At 41.5% G+C, this 18,067-nt stretch overlaps 1 protein-coding gene across 12 annotated transcripts in view; it reads left to right on the top strand.

Moving 5' to 3' along the window:
• The window catches only part of gab1 (GRB2-associated binding protein 1), a 77,464-nt gene that overhangs the window by 34,383 nt on the left and 25,014 nt on the right, over nucleotides 1–18,067 (top strand). For 10 of the 12 annotated variants that reach the window (XM_072462300.1, XM_072462294.1, XM_072462293.1 and 7 more), the window contains exon 2: nucleotides 11,237–11,365. In XM_072462300.1, the coding sequence (XP_072318401.1) occupies nucleotides 11,237–11,365 (129 nt within the window). Of the gene's footprint in view, nucleotides 1–4,694; nucleotides 4,715–7,162; nucleotides 7,263–11,236; nucleotides 11,366–18,067 lie in introns of those variants that run through there. The other 2 variants (XM_072462299.1, XM_072462290.1) reach the window with 2 other exon arrangements.

Genomic DNA, 18,067 nt, shown 5'->3' with positions numbered 1-18,067 from the left:
CGGTAAATGGTCTGTTTTTGGAGCTGTGCGGATGGATACGTGCATGTGTTCCGCTCACGAATAAAAAACATCAGTGTTGGTTATATTTCCATTAAAAATATTTTTTAACCAAATTTGTTTCAGATCAATACTTACGGTAAATAACTTTATCAGTGACTTGCAGTATTCTGGTGTAAAACTCCAGATAGGATCTAAACAGCTCTAGGTTTTTCACCGTTTGTAAGGCATTTATTTCTTTGCTCATTGTAAAGTGTTTTTGACTGTATTGTTAAGTGCTTTACAAAACATTTAATTATTTATTTATAAGCACACATGCACTGGAAGAATCTTTTTTCTTCTTCTAACAAATATGCTGTTATGTGATCAATTAAAGTATCAACAAAGTATCCTTTTTATGACAGTAAGTTTATTCTCAATGAAAACTAATTTAAGAGAAGCTGTAAAAAATACAATTACTCAAATGTCAACTGGCACATGTTTGTAGTTATACTGAAAACATACGGGTTTTTAGAGATTTTTGGGGCGCGGTTAAAATAAAACAAAGCTCAATCACTACTTGTTTTTCTTGGCTTTAAGTTTTTCAAATTTGGAACTGTCAGCAATGTATAATAATAATAATTATTATTATTAATGTTTATTTAACCAGATAAGAAAACTCATTAAGATCAAGACTTCTTTTGCTAATAATTATCCAATGAGTTTTCAGTTGTAGTATATCTATATTTTATATAAATGTTGCTTTCTGTTGTACTACTGACCCATGTGGGATGGCGTGGCGTGTGGAGTGACGTTTCAACAAAGATGTTTTTTGTTTTCCCTCTAAGCCTGGAGAAATAAAGAGGATGACCTTTGTGGGTGTTTATGAGAGCGACCTGTAGGGATCAGTCTGTGCTTGGGTGGCCTCAGCTCTTTTTGTTGTACTATAATCTAACTGCAGTCTAAAAATATCAAGAATATATTTTTTGTTGTATTTTGTACTTTGAAGCCCACCTGTTCTTCCACTATTATTATATTTTTTTTGTGTTTATACTATATTTATAGGAAAATTATTGAAGAAACCAACTAATAATCTAGTGTAGAGTCTTGTGTTCTATATACTAAGGAGAAATGTTATATAAGTTTATTATATCTCCCCTCTCATGTGTAATGAAAAACAATTAATTATTGATCATTCATTTTTATCTGCCCAATGTAAAGTAAAGTAGTACAAAAATATTTGTAAGTTTAAAAAAAAAAGAAAAATGAATTGACATGCAGAATTTTACAATTTTAAATTGTACAAATTTATATTGAATGTTGTCCAATGGCGTTTCTGTAGTGACTTTATTCCTCCCTGCCCACTTTTTCATCTTTTTGCCACAGATCAACACTTCCGTTGTATTGGCACTTCCAATCGAGCGGGAACTCCTTTCATTTAAGTGGAGAACGAGGGAAAAGTTGGCTAAAATATGCTATAAAGTAAATTGATTTGTGTAAAATGTAATCTAATCTAATGTTCATGAGCATCAACCAATTCCCTGGGTGGTCTGAAAACTTTTTAGTCTTTAAACTCCTGTAGTGCGCAGCATGTTTACGGAGGACACAGCGGTGTCTCCTGCTGCTGCAGAAACATTACACTTTTACCCAGTGCCAGGCGGTCTGTGGGTGTCACGTTAGAACAAATTTCCACATCCAAGTGTAATGACTTTGCATTATCCTTTAATGACAAGGTTCAGGGCATTAAAAATGCTATGAATTCCACAACACAAGTTATAACCCTAAAACCACCTAGACACTTGGAGCTCACTCACTTTGCACCTCTAACTGAAAAAAACTGTCCAGGAGATCATCACCGGTCTTAGTTCATCTACATGCTGCCTCGATGTGTTACCCACCAGATTTCTAAAGTCTGTGCTGAACAGTTTGTTAGCACTCACATAGTCAACATAAGATAAGATAATCCTTTATTGTCCACACATGGGGAAATTTTAATCTGGAACATTCGCAATGTCTTTGAAAACTGCGGTCATAAAGCCTCTCCTAAAGAAGAGCGGGTCCGACCCATCTCTAATCTGCCATTTTGGGGCAAATGTCGCAAAAATGTTCTTACCAAACAACTCATTAGATGTTTTCCAGTCAGGTTTAAGACCTCATCACACCACTGAAACGGCTCTTGTCAAAGGATCAATGGGATCCTCGTACAGAGACTAGAGGACTAGGTGGCCATCATTGGCACTGCCCTAAATTGGTTAAGGTCCCATCTGAAAGACAGGAAGTACTTTGTTGAAATTTGCAACTGTGTCTCAGACCACATGCCCCTGACCCACCTCAAGGGTCGATCCTGGACCCCTTCTGTTCATGCTGCCGTTGGGTCAGTTAATGCACTGCGAAAATGCAGAAGCATCATATTTCTGCAGACGACACTCAGATCTATGTTTCACTGTCGGCAGGTGAATATGGACCAATGGATTCACTCTGTCACTGCATCCAACAGATCAGTGTGTGGATGCACAACAACTTCCTCCATCTGAACTCTGATTGAAATGACTGTATTTGGCCCACAGAAACAAAATGGTCACCTCCAAAGTCTCGCTCTAAAACCTCCAAATTAAGTTAGAAATCTGCAGGCAATAATGGACTCAGAATTGAACTTCAAACGCCACGTCACATCAATAACATCAACAACTTTTTACCATTTAAAACGTTGCCAAAATAAAAAGTATAGTGTCTAAACCAGACTTGGAGATACTTATTCATACATTTGTCTCCTGTAGATTAGTCTACTGTAACGGCCTGCTCACTGGCCTCTCCAAACCAGCTGTAAAACAGCTGCAGTGTAAAAGGGCAGGCCAAAATCTGCACTGCAATTTTCAACTGGAAGTCAGCAGACTTGTTTCTTTTATTAAGTGGTTACATATTGCGATTTAATATCTTCAAAATTTAGATCATAATTAAATAGCAAACTAAAGCCTTGTTTAAATGGTTAACTGTAGTTGTTAACTTTGGCTCCTTGACATAGTTAACCACTTGCCAAACAATTTACAACAAAGATCACCACTTACAGTACTTGTACCTCCTGTTGACACATCCTTTTGTTTACTTGCGAGCTGATATCTTTGTAGCCCTAACCAGCAGTGTTTTCTACCCGGGTTTGTTGTGAAGCTCGCTCTAGAGGAAGCTGTCCATGCTGTGGCATCTCTGACCTCCTTTTAATGAGAGCGCAGTTGGGAAACGGCATCATAAAAACTTGAAAGGAAGCTGGGACAGGCTTGGATAGTGAGCTCAGGAGAGGCATGGGCCCAGAGATTTGACACAAGCTTCCTTTATTTATGGGCTGCAAATGAACCTTTAAGCAGCGGGGATGACTACTTTGAATACTTAATGCTGCGTTTTTTCTATAGGACAGCGTCAATACAATGAGTCCATTAGAATGATCAACGTGAGTGGTAAGACGAGACATGAGTTAGAGCACCAGTGTGCTGTCTTTACTATGATGTACTTCTCATATGATGGGATCTTATACGGACTAGAGTGATTGGTGTGTGACAGCAGGGTTTAAACGTTTCAGTTTTGTAAAGGTTTTGCTAATTCAATTATAGTGATAGTAACTGTTTTGTGATTTCTGTAATTCATTTGTGATTTTAATGTATTTTGTATTCCTGTTGTGTGAATCACTTTGAATTGCCTTGTGTATGAAATGTGCTCTACAAATAAACTTGCCGTGCCTATTAAACAGGTACATACAAAAACATTATACATTTAGCGGTACTTTTTTGGACCAACTTTATTGTGACTTAAACTAATAATCTTGACATCCCTTATTGCATATCGGCCTGTTACAGTAAAACCTTTTGAGACAGAAAAATATAATGATAGATGATAATATTGATACTACTTTATGCCACAGACTCAATAACCCTGAATCAGGATAATCCCAGTAAACTATTCTAAATATACAATATATTTAAAACTGCGATAAATAAACAGAAGTACTAGTACTAGTATCTTGACTTTGCGACTCAAGTCTAAAAACTAACAAACAACCCAACAAATGCAACAAAAATATCCACAAAATAAATGTTGAGCCTTAAAAAATATTTTCCCAGCTATTATAATTGAACAATAAGACAATATATTAATTATCGTCAGCGTCCTTGTCACCTGGATTGGAATTTTCAAGTGGACATATTTGCTAAATCCTGACTCATGGTTTAGTTACTCACATTATAGTCATGTAATGTCTAAAACAAGTCAGACATTCTGTCATCAATGTTCAATAAAGTGGAAATGATGAGAGATTCCAAAATACTGAACTAACATTCTTTACATGTATTACATGTATTGCCATTACATTAAGATCATATGTTTAATCATGAAAGCCCACGGCCTATTACACCCCCCTTGTCCCTGATTGGCCCCTGTGTCGGATCTGAGACCGCTTTGTTTTGAAAAGGAAACTGTTCAAGCGGTTGTGCACACGCACACTCGCTCCCTTAACATGCTATCTAAATAATAAGTCCATAGACCCGCCCACTCTTAATGAGAAGTGGCCGTTGAGAAGGTCTGGTCCAACCTGATTACATGGAACAGGAAGTCCTAGGAGGGAGAGGTCACAAACTGCAGACCCTCACACTCTGCGGCACATGATAAAGCCAGAAGACAAAAACAACAACAAACCTCCTTTTGAGTCAGGTGCACTGTCGGAGACACTGGGGAAGCATCCTCTGTACTAAAGGTAGACTCCTACTCCAACTTATGTAGCAATATGAGTTAACGTGTGGCTGCTTTTATTCATAACTACTCATTATTTAATATTGGATATGTTTGCAAGCATTGTGTGACTGGGTCTGTGCTGAATTTAACTTTTATTGTTTAAGTGTTTTTACGCAGTGCTAATTTAATAGTCAGAGTTAGCAGTTGACCAATATTCCCACATTAAGAAATGCATGACTTTCTTTGGACCAGCTGGATGCAGTGCAAGACCTCTATGGAAGTCCCCCGTCCCCTGAGTAGGTGACGCTCTGATGACGTTGGCACAGTCCGGCAAAGGCCATGCACTTTGGCTTGTACGTTAACGGCCCTCTTGGGTGCCCGACGATGTAAAAATAGCTGTTTAGCAAGAATCCAAGTCATGTCTCTGTAACAAAGCCCGATTTATACAAGTTGCGGCAGTCGACATAGAGGAGCTTTTGTGAGTCTTCTCTTTCTCCCTGTGCGCAGCTCGTCACCACGTCCATGAGCGCCAAAACCTCTGACGCTCTCCCCACTCGCCGCTCTCAGGCCGGCCTTTGTTCTGCTCCGTCCCGGGGTCCAGATACTTGACCATTTGAGGTCGACAACATTGCGCGTTCTCTTTACTGGACTTGTGTCACTTTGCTGTGTCATGCGTTTGCAGGCGCATGCTTCAGGGTGCACGTTGGAGTTTGAAATGTCACCTCAGCTGTGTCATTATGTTAAATGTCATGGTGTTTGACGTGCAGAAGGGCAACGCTCCTGTCAGAGAGGCCAAACCTCTTCACATGGGCAGCTCTGGGATTATAGCCTCACGAAGTCCATAATTCGGCCCTCAGAATCTCTGCGGAATTGACAGATTTTCGGGTGAAGTACTTCTTAATGCAAGTTTAAAATCCTCTGCCTTCAGTCTGGCATACCAAGGTTCAGGGACTTCATTTTTTGAATAATTCACAGTATTGACCTGTGGCCTCCCCTTTGTCCACGTTTCAATATGCGGCTCTCGATGATAAAAGTTTGGTGTAAACATTAGCTTACCTCACGAGTCTGAATCTGTCCGATGCAGTTAGCACTCAGCAGGCAGCAAGAGGCCGGGCCATCTGTCCCGTGTGAGTGGGCCGTGGGTAAATGACCTGCACCCCAGCTGCACTGACTCATCTCAACAAGGACAGCTCCTCTGTTTGTTCCTCACCAAAACACGGTGTAAAGGCTCCGAGAGATGCACCACGGGGCCCAACACGGGGGAGAGAAGGTCAGCGTGATGGTGATAACAGAACAAATTAGTATACATGCTATCGCTTCATCAGCCACAAAACACAGACAGGCAACATTTGAAGGCCATGTAGAGAGCTCTGCACCGGTTCTACACAGTTAATATTACATTAGGCAGCTTTTCAAGCATTAGCCACACACCTGATATCTCTCAGACAGGAAATTAAACATAGACAGTGCTGTATTGAGGCGTGTGCACATCAGATGTGGATTATGAAAGGGCTGAGTGACGTGACAAGAAAAAGATACAACGTGCATATACTAACAACAGTGACAACAATAATGAATGATAATAATAAGCTTTATTATTCTTTCACCCCATACTTTGTGGTGGTAAGCTACCATAATAGCCACAGCCGCCCTGGGGCAGACTGATGGAAGCAAGACTGCCAATCTGCACCATCAGCCCCTCCGACCACCACAGCCATTCACACTCACTAGTTTCATATTAGGCCATTTGGGTTAAGTGTCTTGCTCAAGAACACAGTGACAGAACTAGGTCTGATTCTTATGGATACTTTTGTCCTGTAAATGTTCTGTTTCCAGCTGTTACTGCTCCAGAACCATCCCTATCATCCCTCTTCACTGTCTTGTCCCATTAGGGCTGGGGTTTAAGTATGCATTTTAACAGCTTGCACTGGCACTGTGCACATATTAGCACTAAAAGGCCTTTTAGAATGCATTAATGTATCTAAATCCTGAAGATGCTTAGCCTTTTCAATGACGCTAGTGGCAGCAGCAGTCACGGAGAATGAGGTAGACGTTTGATTCAGTTTAATTGCCTTCACTAAGTAGTTCAGGTTTTAGAATGTTAAAATGCAGATCTCTGTTGTTTCATGCAGATGCAAATCAGCTTTACCATTTGCTTTGAAGGATCCTTCTGCTGCATAGTGTAGACATTGAGAAATTAAATTAAGCTATAAACATTTACCCCAGAACTAAAGCACCCAAGTTGTCTTATTACTGATATGATCATTTTGGGAAGATGACTACACCCATTGGCATCTCCTCCCATCCCTCCACCCTATCCTCAGTCCTCATCATGGCTGCCCCCTCAATGTCCCCTCTGTCTCCCTTTGCCCCCCTGTGTCTCTCAAATGCCATAAATGTCGGGGTTAAGTGAGAGGGAGCCACTACTAGGCTTAGGCATGGTTTGCTTCTAATCAAACTCAGTCTGATGTTCAAGGATCAGCTCAAACATCATTATTCTTTGTGACAAGATCTGGATGATGGACAATATTTTTTTACAAGGCCAAGTCCAGTAGGATGTATCCATGGAGGTAGGCCTCTATTGAAACTGAAAATAATTATATGGGGAACTGAAAATTGCTTTTGTGATTTTATTTATATATACACACACACTCGGGTTATGCTCAATATATTGATATTGTGATATATCGCGATGGACTACTTGGCAATACGTGTATCGATACAGAGATAAAAACAACATTAAGTCATTAGAAATAGCAGAGTTACACTTATGAACCTACAGACTGCTGAGGAGCTGAAAATGTGACTGTTGTATTCTGATATTGAGGACAGTGTGAACATGAAATTCGAATGCATTTTGTTATTCTACTTAATCAAAACCTAATTTTAGTAAGCTTTTTACACCAGTTTTAAGGGATATCATGAATCAAGTTCGCTGTATCAGGATTCGTATCATATCGTGGTCCCTGTATCGGGATACGTATTGTATGGTGAGGTACTAGGCAATACCCAGCCCTAATATACACACACAAACTGTCTGTAGTTGCCATAGCATAGTCCATTAGAAATAATGCAACAGTTCTTGTGCAATATAACAAATGGCTGCAACAATTAATCAAAACAGTTGTGACAAGTTGACTAATAGAATAATCATAATTGTATGTTGATCATTATCATCATTATTGGATCTATACAGCACTATACAGGGTGCTTTCAGAGTCAGCTGCATTATTAGAGCAAAATGTACAATTTAAATCATTGTTTATCTTGTCAACTAATGGGCAAAAATAATATAAACTAAGTTGAGTGCTTAAGTAATTGCTAGTTCCAGGCCTAATTGGAGGCATCGTATGAAGCAGGTGCCCTACATGCTGACCGGACTGTCCTTGTTTTGCAGCATCTCTCCCGGTCAACAGTGGATCTGGGCGGGCTTGTCCCGGCTGTAACCTTAGCTTTGGGTCCGTCTGTTCTCCACAGGGAAACCTGAGCCCAAATTGCTTTGTCATGTGCCAGAGAGCGAGGTTTCCTCTCCACACCCAGTGTCTTTGTGCCGTCCACACAGGCTCATCAGTGCTGCCTCTGTGCGCTCACTCGGCTGCTTTTAAGAGGACCTGCTTTAAATTAAGGACACATTCTTCATAGGTTCATGTAGCTTTGTTTGGGCTGTTTGAATGTCTGTGATTATATAAGGTTTAACTCTTTGCTGCATGTACAGATGCATGACAGTGTGGAAAGACACCCACAATTTCCCCAGTGCAGAAAATTGCTATGAAATAGTTTAATTTGATCACATAGCTATAGACAGTACCTCTGTTGTTTATAGCTTCCTTGTCCCTAAGCCTCTTTAACAAGGAAGGGCATTGCTTGATTCTATGAATGAGGCCACGGCTACATGTACCCAGATATTTATTATAAACGTAGATATTTTCCTGCTTTTAGTCCTTCTGTCCCCACATACACAAATGTTTTACATCATAACACAGAAATTTCTATAAACACTCTCCTAAGTGAAGATTTTTCAATACTATCACACCGAGCTGTGTGACTTTTCCAATGTGCGCATGGCAACGCGGCCTTATCAACTGTGGAGTCGCTCTGGAACATCGCTGCTGCTGCAGGTGCAGCGATGAAGAAAGTCATCTTTGCTGTTTTGTCATTACTCTGTCCACATATGTCTGTTATAAACCTATGGACAGCTTTAGAGTCCAAAACGTGTGCATTATCAAATGCAGCTGGATAATTGTGTCATAGTTTGAGCGCTTTGTGCACACAACATGGACTGTTTTGGACCAGACAGGGGTACGTACTGCACTTTTCTCCAGGGAGGTGCCATGAACGTGATGTTACTTCTGGCGTGATGTGAGTGTCCACGTGTATGTGCTTGAGCGTGGTTTTGTTGTGGTAGTGTTGGTACAGTAAGCAGCACTCTGTTGTTTCATCAGGGAAGGTGTAGTATTTTTTGGACATATATGTGTAGTGCGTGAAGCTGCTCACATAGGCCTCTATTTCAACTTTCTCCTGTTGGTTTTCTTTTGTCCTCGCAGCAGTGTGAACATGCAGTCTCACACTGTAGTAGTAGTGATGAATGATAAAAGCAGCGCTGCATACAGAGAAGTGTCATGACTTCAGAAAACACTTTTAGGACACTATTTAGCCTCGTCTGTTCGAATAAAAAAGTCTGATACAGCAGAATTACCAATGAATGAATACCAGTGATACGGATGTAAAAAGATGGAGCACTGCACCATCACTGAACGACAAAACCCTGTGCGTGGCCGGCACAGAGGGCTTCTCAGAGCGGTGGTCTGCTGTGGCTGCTGGGGCCTGGCTTGTGGGGCCCTGGTGGAGGTTTGGTGCTTGCCTCATTTCTCCTCTGAGCCCGTGTCTGCGTCCTGTGGCTCTCTGCTCCTCGTGGTGCTTCCACAACTGGTTCATCTGTACTCCGCCTTACGTTTGTCTGTACTGTGTATTTTACTACTTGTGTATGTGACTTGGTTGTGGTGGTTCGGGTGGTTGTGGATAGGATTCTTTTTAATGCACTGTACAGCTTTAGAAATATTGATTGCTTGAATACGATTTATTTTAAAAAATCGGGTTCAGTAAATGTCAGTTTGTGTAAATATCTGTTGCCGGGGCCTTGGGGAACGGAATAAAACTGGATCAGCTTTGACTGGTCCTCTCGCACTGTGCTGAACGTTAGGGCGCCTCTACTGGTGGTTGGTAAACACAAACATTCAAAATTAGACTTGACAATGTGATTTTATGACGCATCATATTGGTTCACAATCAGATAAAGCTGAAATAAACGTATACCGTGTTTGTCTTGAAACTAAACTAGAACAATGCGTCCCTATATCTCGACTTGTTGACATATATATTGATAGTGTAGGTTTATTCAGCATGAAGTACTTCCTCAAAAACGTGTCATACCTTACCTTTTACACTTTGTCGTCCATATCATTTTATTGCGTCCTCTCTTTACCGGGCAGTTCTGTTTGTGAAGAGAAAACGCTGCGCCTCCCCTGCGTCTCAGGTTGGGCTCGGCTCGAAAACTAACAACACCCCACGGATGGAAAAACAAAAAAGACAAGAATACACCATTGTTTAACGGGTCAAAGTCTCGGCCCGGCGGCTACAAAGCTCTAGTCTGCATTCCTCTCACACGATTGGTCCGTTTCCTGATCTGTCTGATCTCACTGGTGGCTGTTTGTCTGCTGGAGCGCGTCGATCGTTTCCAAGCCAATACGGTTCACGTGTATGAATTTATTTTATTATTATTTTTTAAACGTGTATAATTTCAATATTCAGGCATTGGCATAAACATAGTCAAAAATGTTCACAATTACTGTCATTTCTTGTATTAATTTATACTACAGGCACATCAGAAAGGACATTTCCTGTTTCCTATCGTGGGGTTTTTCATCTATGGAATCTCAAATTTTTCCATCATTGTTTATCGTAAAAAGAATGTTGTAATTTTGTGTAGTTGTCGATTTCTGACTACCGTATATTTCACAATCAGCTGTCAAACTGTGTGTGATGGATGGAATTTACTTACAACCAAAAAGCTGCTCGACTCTAACCTTTTTTTTACCTCGAAAAGGGAATGAACTTTCTTAACGTGCTTGTTAAAAATAAAGTGATCGGTTTGTAAAACATCGATCATTCGCTCGTGAAAGGCTTTAACCTCAATTTGTGCGTGACATTTTTTTCTTTTATCTTTTTGTCTCTTATTTTGTCTCAACGCTGCCGACAAAAGTGCGTCTCAAAAGGCTTAAATTGCACGTTTCCATTTTTAAATTTCATTGGATGTGCCGGTCCAGACAATGTGGCTTTTGTTGCCTTATCCCAGACACATAATTTTGGTTACAAGCCTTTTCTTAGCGCTTAAGGCTGAGCTGTGAGTATTCTACAGTGCGCCATGTTCTACAAATGCTCACTTCAAAGCATCCGGTCAAGTTATGGTCGGCTGCGAACGGACGAGTCGTTGCATGAATCCACTTACTGACCTTTGCCCCCCCGCTGTCTCTTTGCCCTCCCGCAGGCATGGAAGAAGCGGTGGTTCATTCTTCGCAACGGCCGTCTGACCGGCGACCCAGACGTGTTGGAGTACTACAAGAATGACCACGCCAAGAAGCCCATACGAGTCATAGACCTCAACTTATGTGAGCAGGTACAGGACGTCACTGTTATCAGAGTTTTTCATACGCATTCACAATCCATCTACAGTTGCAGTGATTCACACACCTCAAGCTTAGGGGCATATTTAAGAAAAAATTAGCCCCATTTAAAAGCTGTTCCTGAACCTCTGGACGGAGTAGTGGTGAGTAGTGGAGCGGAGACGCTCTAGTTTTGGACTCTAGAGTAGAAACAAGCTCTGCACAGAGGAAATCAGATTTTAAATTCCACCTAGTTTTTCTTATATATGAGTTATAAATTAGTAAATAAATAAATGAATGAGTAAAGCTGGTGTTGGAGGTTTGGTCTGATTGACACATTTATTGAGTATTGACAATTCTCTTTTAAAAGGGAAGGAAAATACTCTAAAAAAATAGTTTTATAGACTTGTAATAAAGCAAAAATGTCCTGGCGGAATGCATATAAAAGTCCTATTCATTTTTCATTTTATTTTAGTGTAATTTTCTATTTGTGGGTTTACAGTACAAACTGGAAATAACAGGGTTACAGCTTTATGTTTATGTACATTATATCAAGCAGCTTGAAAGTTTTCTGTTACAAGTTGGTGGACAAAATAGAATAAATGAAGATAAAGTCCAAGGCGTGAGATGTTCTGAGCGTCACGGTAGGGGCACCAAATATCTTGATATCGCAGAAAAGACACAAGTTGTCGGACATAAATGTGGTATAAATAATATATCGTAACAGCACATTTGTTGTTGTTTTGGCCTTTGAGTCTCTACAATTGTTTTGAGAACTACAATTGTGATTGTAGTTCCCTTTTAAACCATTCACTATAACTTATATCAGACTTAATAGTGCCCTAAACTAATAATAACCCTACTCCCTTCAGCCAGTGTGCCGGGAACACTATTGTGCCATGAGAAACATGTACAAGTTGAGTTCACAGATTCACACATGGGTTTAATTTAATCATTTATCAATTTGGAGTGTCCTGAGCGAACTGCAATACCAAAAAGGAAAGCAAATCAATCACTACTGCCAAATTTAAAGAACAAGACATTAGCTCAGACATTAGTCGCTACAATAAATGCCACAGCAGCATTTTTGTGTGCCACAAAACTACTACTACTCTCTACTACGCTCTACTACTCTCTACTACTCACCACTACTCTCTACTACTCTCTACTACCCTCTACTACCCTCTACTACGCTCTACTACTCTCTACTACGCTCTATTACTGTCTACTACTCACCACTACTCTCTACTACTCTCTACTACTCTCTACTACTCTCTACTACTCTCTACTACCCACTACTACGCTCTACTACTCTCTACTACTCACCACTACTCACCACTACTCTCTACTACTCTCTACTACTCTCTACTACTCTCTACTACTCTCTACTACTCTCTACTACTCTCTACTACCCACTACTACTCTCTACTACTCACCACTACTCTCTACTACTCTCTACTACTCTCTACTACCCACCACTACTCTCTACTACTCTCTACTACTCTCTACTACCCACTACTACGCTCTACTACTCTCTACTACTCACCACTACTCTCTACTACTCTCTACTACTCTCTACTACTCTCTACTACTCTCTACTACTCTCTACTACTCTCTACTACTCACCACTACTCACCACTACTCACCACTACTCACCACTACTCTCTACTACGCTCTACTACTCTCTACTACGCTCTACTACGATCTACTACTCTCTACTACTAACCACTACTCTCTACTACTCTCTACTACTCACCACTACTCTCTACTACTCTCTACTACTCTCTACTCCTCACCACTACTCTCTACTACTCTCTACTACCCACTACTACGCTCTACTACTCTCTACTACTCACCACTACTCTCTACTACTCTCTACTACTCTCTACTACTCTCTACTACTCTCTACTACTCACCACTACTCACCACTACTCTCTACTACGCTCTACTACTCTCTACTACGCTCTACTACTCTCTACTACGCTCTACTACTGTCTACTACTCACCACTACTCTCTACTACTCTCTACTACTCTCTACTACTCTCTACTACTCTCTACTACTCTCTACTACCCACTACTACGCTCTACTACTCTCTACTACTCACCACTACTCACCACTACTCTCTACTACTCTCTACTACTCTCTACTACTCTCTACTACTCTCTACTACTCTCTACTACCCACTACTACTCTCTACTACTCACCACTACTCTCTACTACTCTCTACTACTCTCTACTACCCACCACTACTCTCTACTACTCTCTACTACTCTCTACTACCCACTACTACGCTCTACTACTCTCTACTACTCACCACTACTCTCTACTACTCTCTACTACTCTCTACTACTCTCTACTACTCACCACTACTCACCACTACTCTCTACTACGCTCTACTACTCTCTACTACGCTCTACTACGATCTACTACTCTCTACTACTAACCACTACTCTCTACTACTCACCACTACTCTCTACTACTCTCTACTCCTCACCACTACTCTCTACTACCCACTACTACGCTCTACTACTCTCTACTACTCACCACTACTCTCTACTACTCTTTACTACTCTCTACTACTCTCTACTACTCACCACTACTCACCACTACTCTCTACTACGCTCTACTACTCTCTACTACGCTCTACTACTCTCTACTACGCTCTACTACTGTCTACTACTCACCACTACTCTCTACTACTCTCTACTACCCACTACTACGCTCTACTACTCTCTACTACTCTCTACTACTCTCTACTCCTCACCACTACTCTCTACTACTCTCTACTACCCACTACTACTCTCTACTACTCACCACTACTCACCACTACTCTCTACTACTCTCTACTACTCTCTACTACTCTCTACTACTCTCTACTACTCTCTACTACTCTCTACTACTCTCTACTACTCTCTACTACTCACCACTACTCTCTACTACTCTCTACTACTCACCACTACTCTGTACTACTCTCTACTACTCTCTACTACCCACTACTACGCTCTACTACTCTCTACTACTCACCACTACTCTCTACTACTCTCTACTACTCTCTACTACTCTCTACTACTCACCACTACTCACCACTACTCACCACTACTCACCACTACTCACCACTACTCTCTACTACGCTCTACTACTCTCTACTACGCTCTACTACGATCTACTACTCTCTACTACTAACCACTACTCTCTACTACTCTCTACTACTCTCTACTCCTCACCACTACTCTCTACTACTCTCTACTACCCACTACTACGCTCTACTACTCTCTACTACTCACCACTACTCTCTACTACTCTCTACTACTCTCTACTACTCTCTACTACTCTCTACTACTCACCACTACTCACCACTACTCTCTACTACGCTCTACTACTCTCTACTACGCTCTACTACTCTCTACTACGCTCTACTACTGTCTACTACTCACCACTACTCTCTACTACTCTCTACTACTCTCTACTACTCTCTACTACTCTCTACTACTCACCACTACTCACCACTACTCTCTACTACGCTCTACTACTCTCTACTACGCTCTACTACGATCTACTACTCTCTACTACCCACCACTACTCTCTACTACTCTCTACTACTCTCTACTACCCACTACTACGCTCTACTACTCTCTACTACTCACCACTACTCTCTACTACTCTCTACTACTCTCTACTACTCTCTACTACTCACCACTACTCACCACTACTCTCTACTACGCTCTACTACTCTCTACTACGCTCTACTACGATCTACTACTCTCTACTACTAACCACTACTCTCTACTACTCTCTACTACTCACCACTACTCTCTACTACTCTCTACTACTCTCTACTACCCACCACTACTCTCTACTACTCTCTATTACCCACTACTACGCTCTACTACTCTCTACTACTCACCACTACTCTCTACTACTCTCTACTACTCTCTACTACTCTCTACTACTCTCTACTACTCACCACTACTCACCACTACTCACCACTACTCACCACTACTCACCACTACTCTCTACTACGCTCTACTACTCTCTACTACGCTCTACTACGATCTACTACTCTCTACTACTAACCACTACTCTCTACTACTCTCTACTACTCACCACTACTCTCTACTACTCTCTACTACTCTCTACTCCTCACCACTACTCTCTACTACTCTCTACTACCCACTACTACGCTCTACTACTCTCTACTACTCACCACTACTCTCTACTACTCTCTACTACTCTCTACTACTCTCTACTACTCTACTACTCACCACTACTCACCACTACTCACCACTACTCTCTACTACGCTCTACTACTCTCTACTACGCTCTACTACTCTCTACTACGCTCTACTACTGTCTACTACTCACCACTACTCTCTACTACTCTCTACTACTCTCTACTACTCTCTACTTCTCTCTACTACCCACTACTACGCTCTACTACTCTCTACTACTCACCACTACTCACCACTACTCTCTACTACTCTCTACTACTCTCTACTACTCTCTACTACTCTCTACTACTCTCTACTACCCACTACTACTCTCTACTACTCACCACTACTCTCTACTACTCTCTACTACCCACCACTACTCTCTACTACTCTCTACTACTCTCTACTACCCACTACTACGCTCTACTACTCTCTACTACTCACCACTACTCTCTACTACTCTCTACTACTCTCTACTACTCTCTACTACTCTCTACTACTCACCACTACTCACCACTACTCTCTACTACGCTCTACTACTCTCTACTACGCTCTACTACGATCTACTACTCTCTACTACTAACCACTACTCTCTACTACTCTCTACTACTCACCACTACTCTCTACTACTCTCTACTACTCACCACTACTCTCTACTACTCTCTACTACTCTCTACTACTCTCTACTACTCTCTACTACTCACCACTACTCACCACTACTCTCTACTACGCTCTACTACTCTCTACTACGCTCTACTACTGTCTACTACTCACCACTACTCTCTACTACTCTCTACTACCCACTACTACGCTCTACTACTCTCTACTACTCTCTACTACTCTCTACTCCTCACCACTACTCTCTACTACTCTCTACTACCCACTACTACCCACTACTACTCACCACTACTCACCACTACTCTCTACTACTCTCTACTACTCTCTACTACTCTCTACTACTCTCTACTACTCTCTACTACTCTCTACTACTCTCTACTACTCACCACTACTCTCTACTACTCTCTACTACTCACCACTACTCTGTACTACTCTCTACTACTCTCTACTACCCACTACTACGCTCTACTACTCTCTACTACTCACCACTACTCTCTACTACTCTCTACTACTCTCTACTACTCACCACTACTCACCACTACTCACCACTACTCACCACTACTCTCTACTACGCTCTACTACTCTCTACTACGCTCTACTACGATCTACTACTCTCTACTACTAACCACTACTCTCTACTACTCTCTACTCCTCACCACTACTCTCTACTACTCTCTACTACCCACTACTACGCTCTACTACTCTCTACTACTCACCACTACTCTCTACTACTCTCTACTACTCTCTACTACTCACTACTACTCTCTACTACTCACCACTACTCACCACTACTCTCTACTACGCTCTACTACTCTCTACTACGCTCTACTACTCTCTACTACGCTCTACTACTGTCTACTACTCACCACTACTCACCACTACTCTCTACTACTCTCTACTACTCTCTACTACTCTCTACTACTCTCTACTACTCTCTACTACTCACCACTACTCACCACTACTCTCTACTACGCTCTACTACTCTCTACTACGCTCTACTACGATCTACTACTCTCTACTACCCACCACTACTCTCTACTACTCTCTACTACTCTCTACTACTCTCTACTACCCACTACTACGCTCTACTACTCTCTACTACTCACCACTACTCTCTACTACGCTCTACTACTCTCTACTACGCTCTACTACGATCTACTACTCTCTACTACCCACCACTACTCTCTACTACTCTCTACTACTCTCTACTACCCACTACTACGCTCTACTACTCTCTACTACTCACCACTACTCTCTACTACTCTCTACTACTCTCTACTACTCTCTACTACTCTCTACTACTCTCTACTACCCACTACTACTCTCTACTACTCACCACTACTCTCTACTACTCTCTACTACTCTCTACTACCCACCACTACTCTCTACTACTCTCTACTACTCTCTACTACCCACTACTACGCTCTACTACTCTCTACTACTCACCACTACTCTCTACTACTCTCTACTACTCTCTACTACTCTCTACTACTCTCTACTACTCACCACTACTCACCACTACTCTCTACTACGCTCTACTACTCTCTACTACGCTCTACTACGATCTACTACTCTCTACTACTAACCACTACTCTCTACTACTCTCTACTACTCACCACTACTCTCTACTACTCTCTACTCCTCACCACTACTCTCTACTACCCACTACTACGCTCTACTACTCTCTACTACTCACCACTACTCTCTACTACTCTTTACTACTCTCTACTACTCTCTACTACTCACCACTACTCACCACTACTCTCTACTACGCTCTACTACTCTCTACTACGCTCTACTACTCTCTACTACGCTCTACTACTGTCTACTACTCACCACTACTCTCTACTACTCTCTACTACCCACTACTACGCTCTACTACTCTCTA

The sequence above is a fragment of the Eucyclogobius newberryi genome, unplaced genomic scaffold (assembly GCF_026437365.1).
Source record: "Eucyclogobius newberryi isolate DKJ021-1_F unplaced genomic scaffold, fEucNew1.0.hap1 SCAF_4, whole genome shotgun sequence".
Lineage (NCBI taxonomy): Eukaryota > Metazoa > Chordata > Actinopteri > Gobiiformes > Gobiidae > Eucyclogobius > Eucyclogobius newberryi.
The sequence above is the reverse complement of the archived record's forward strand: the minus strand, read 5'-3'. Positions and strand labels throughout refer to the sequence as shown.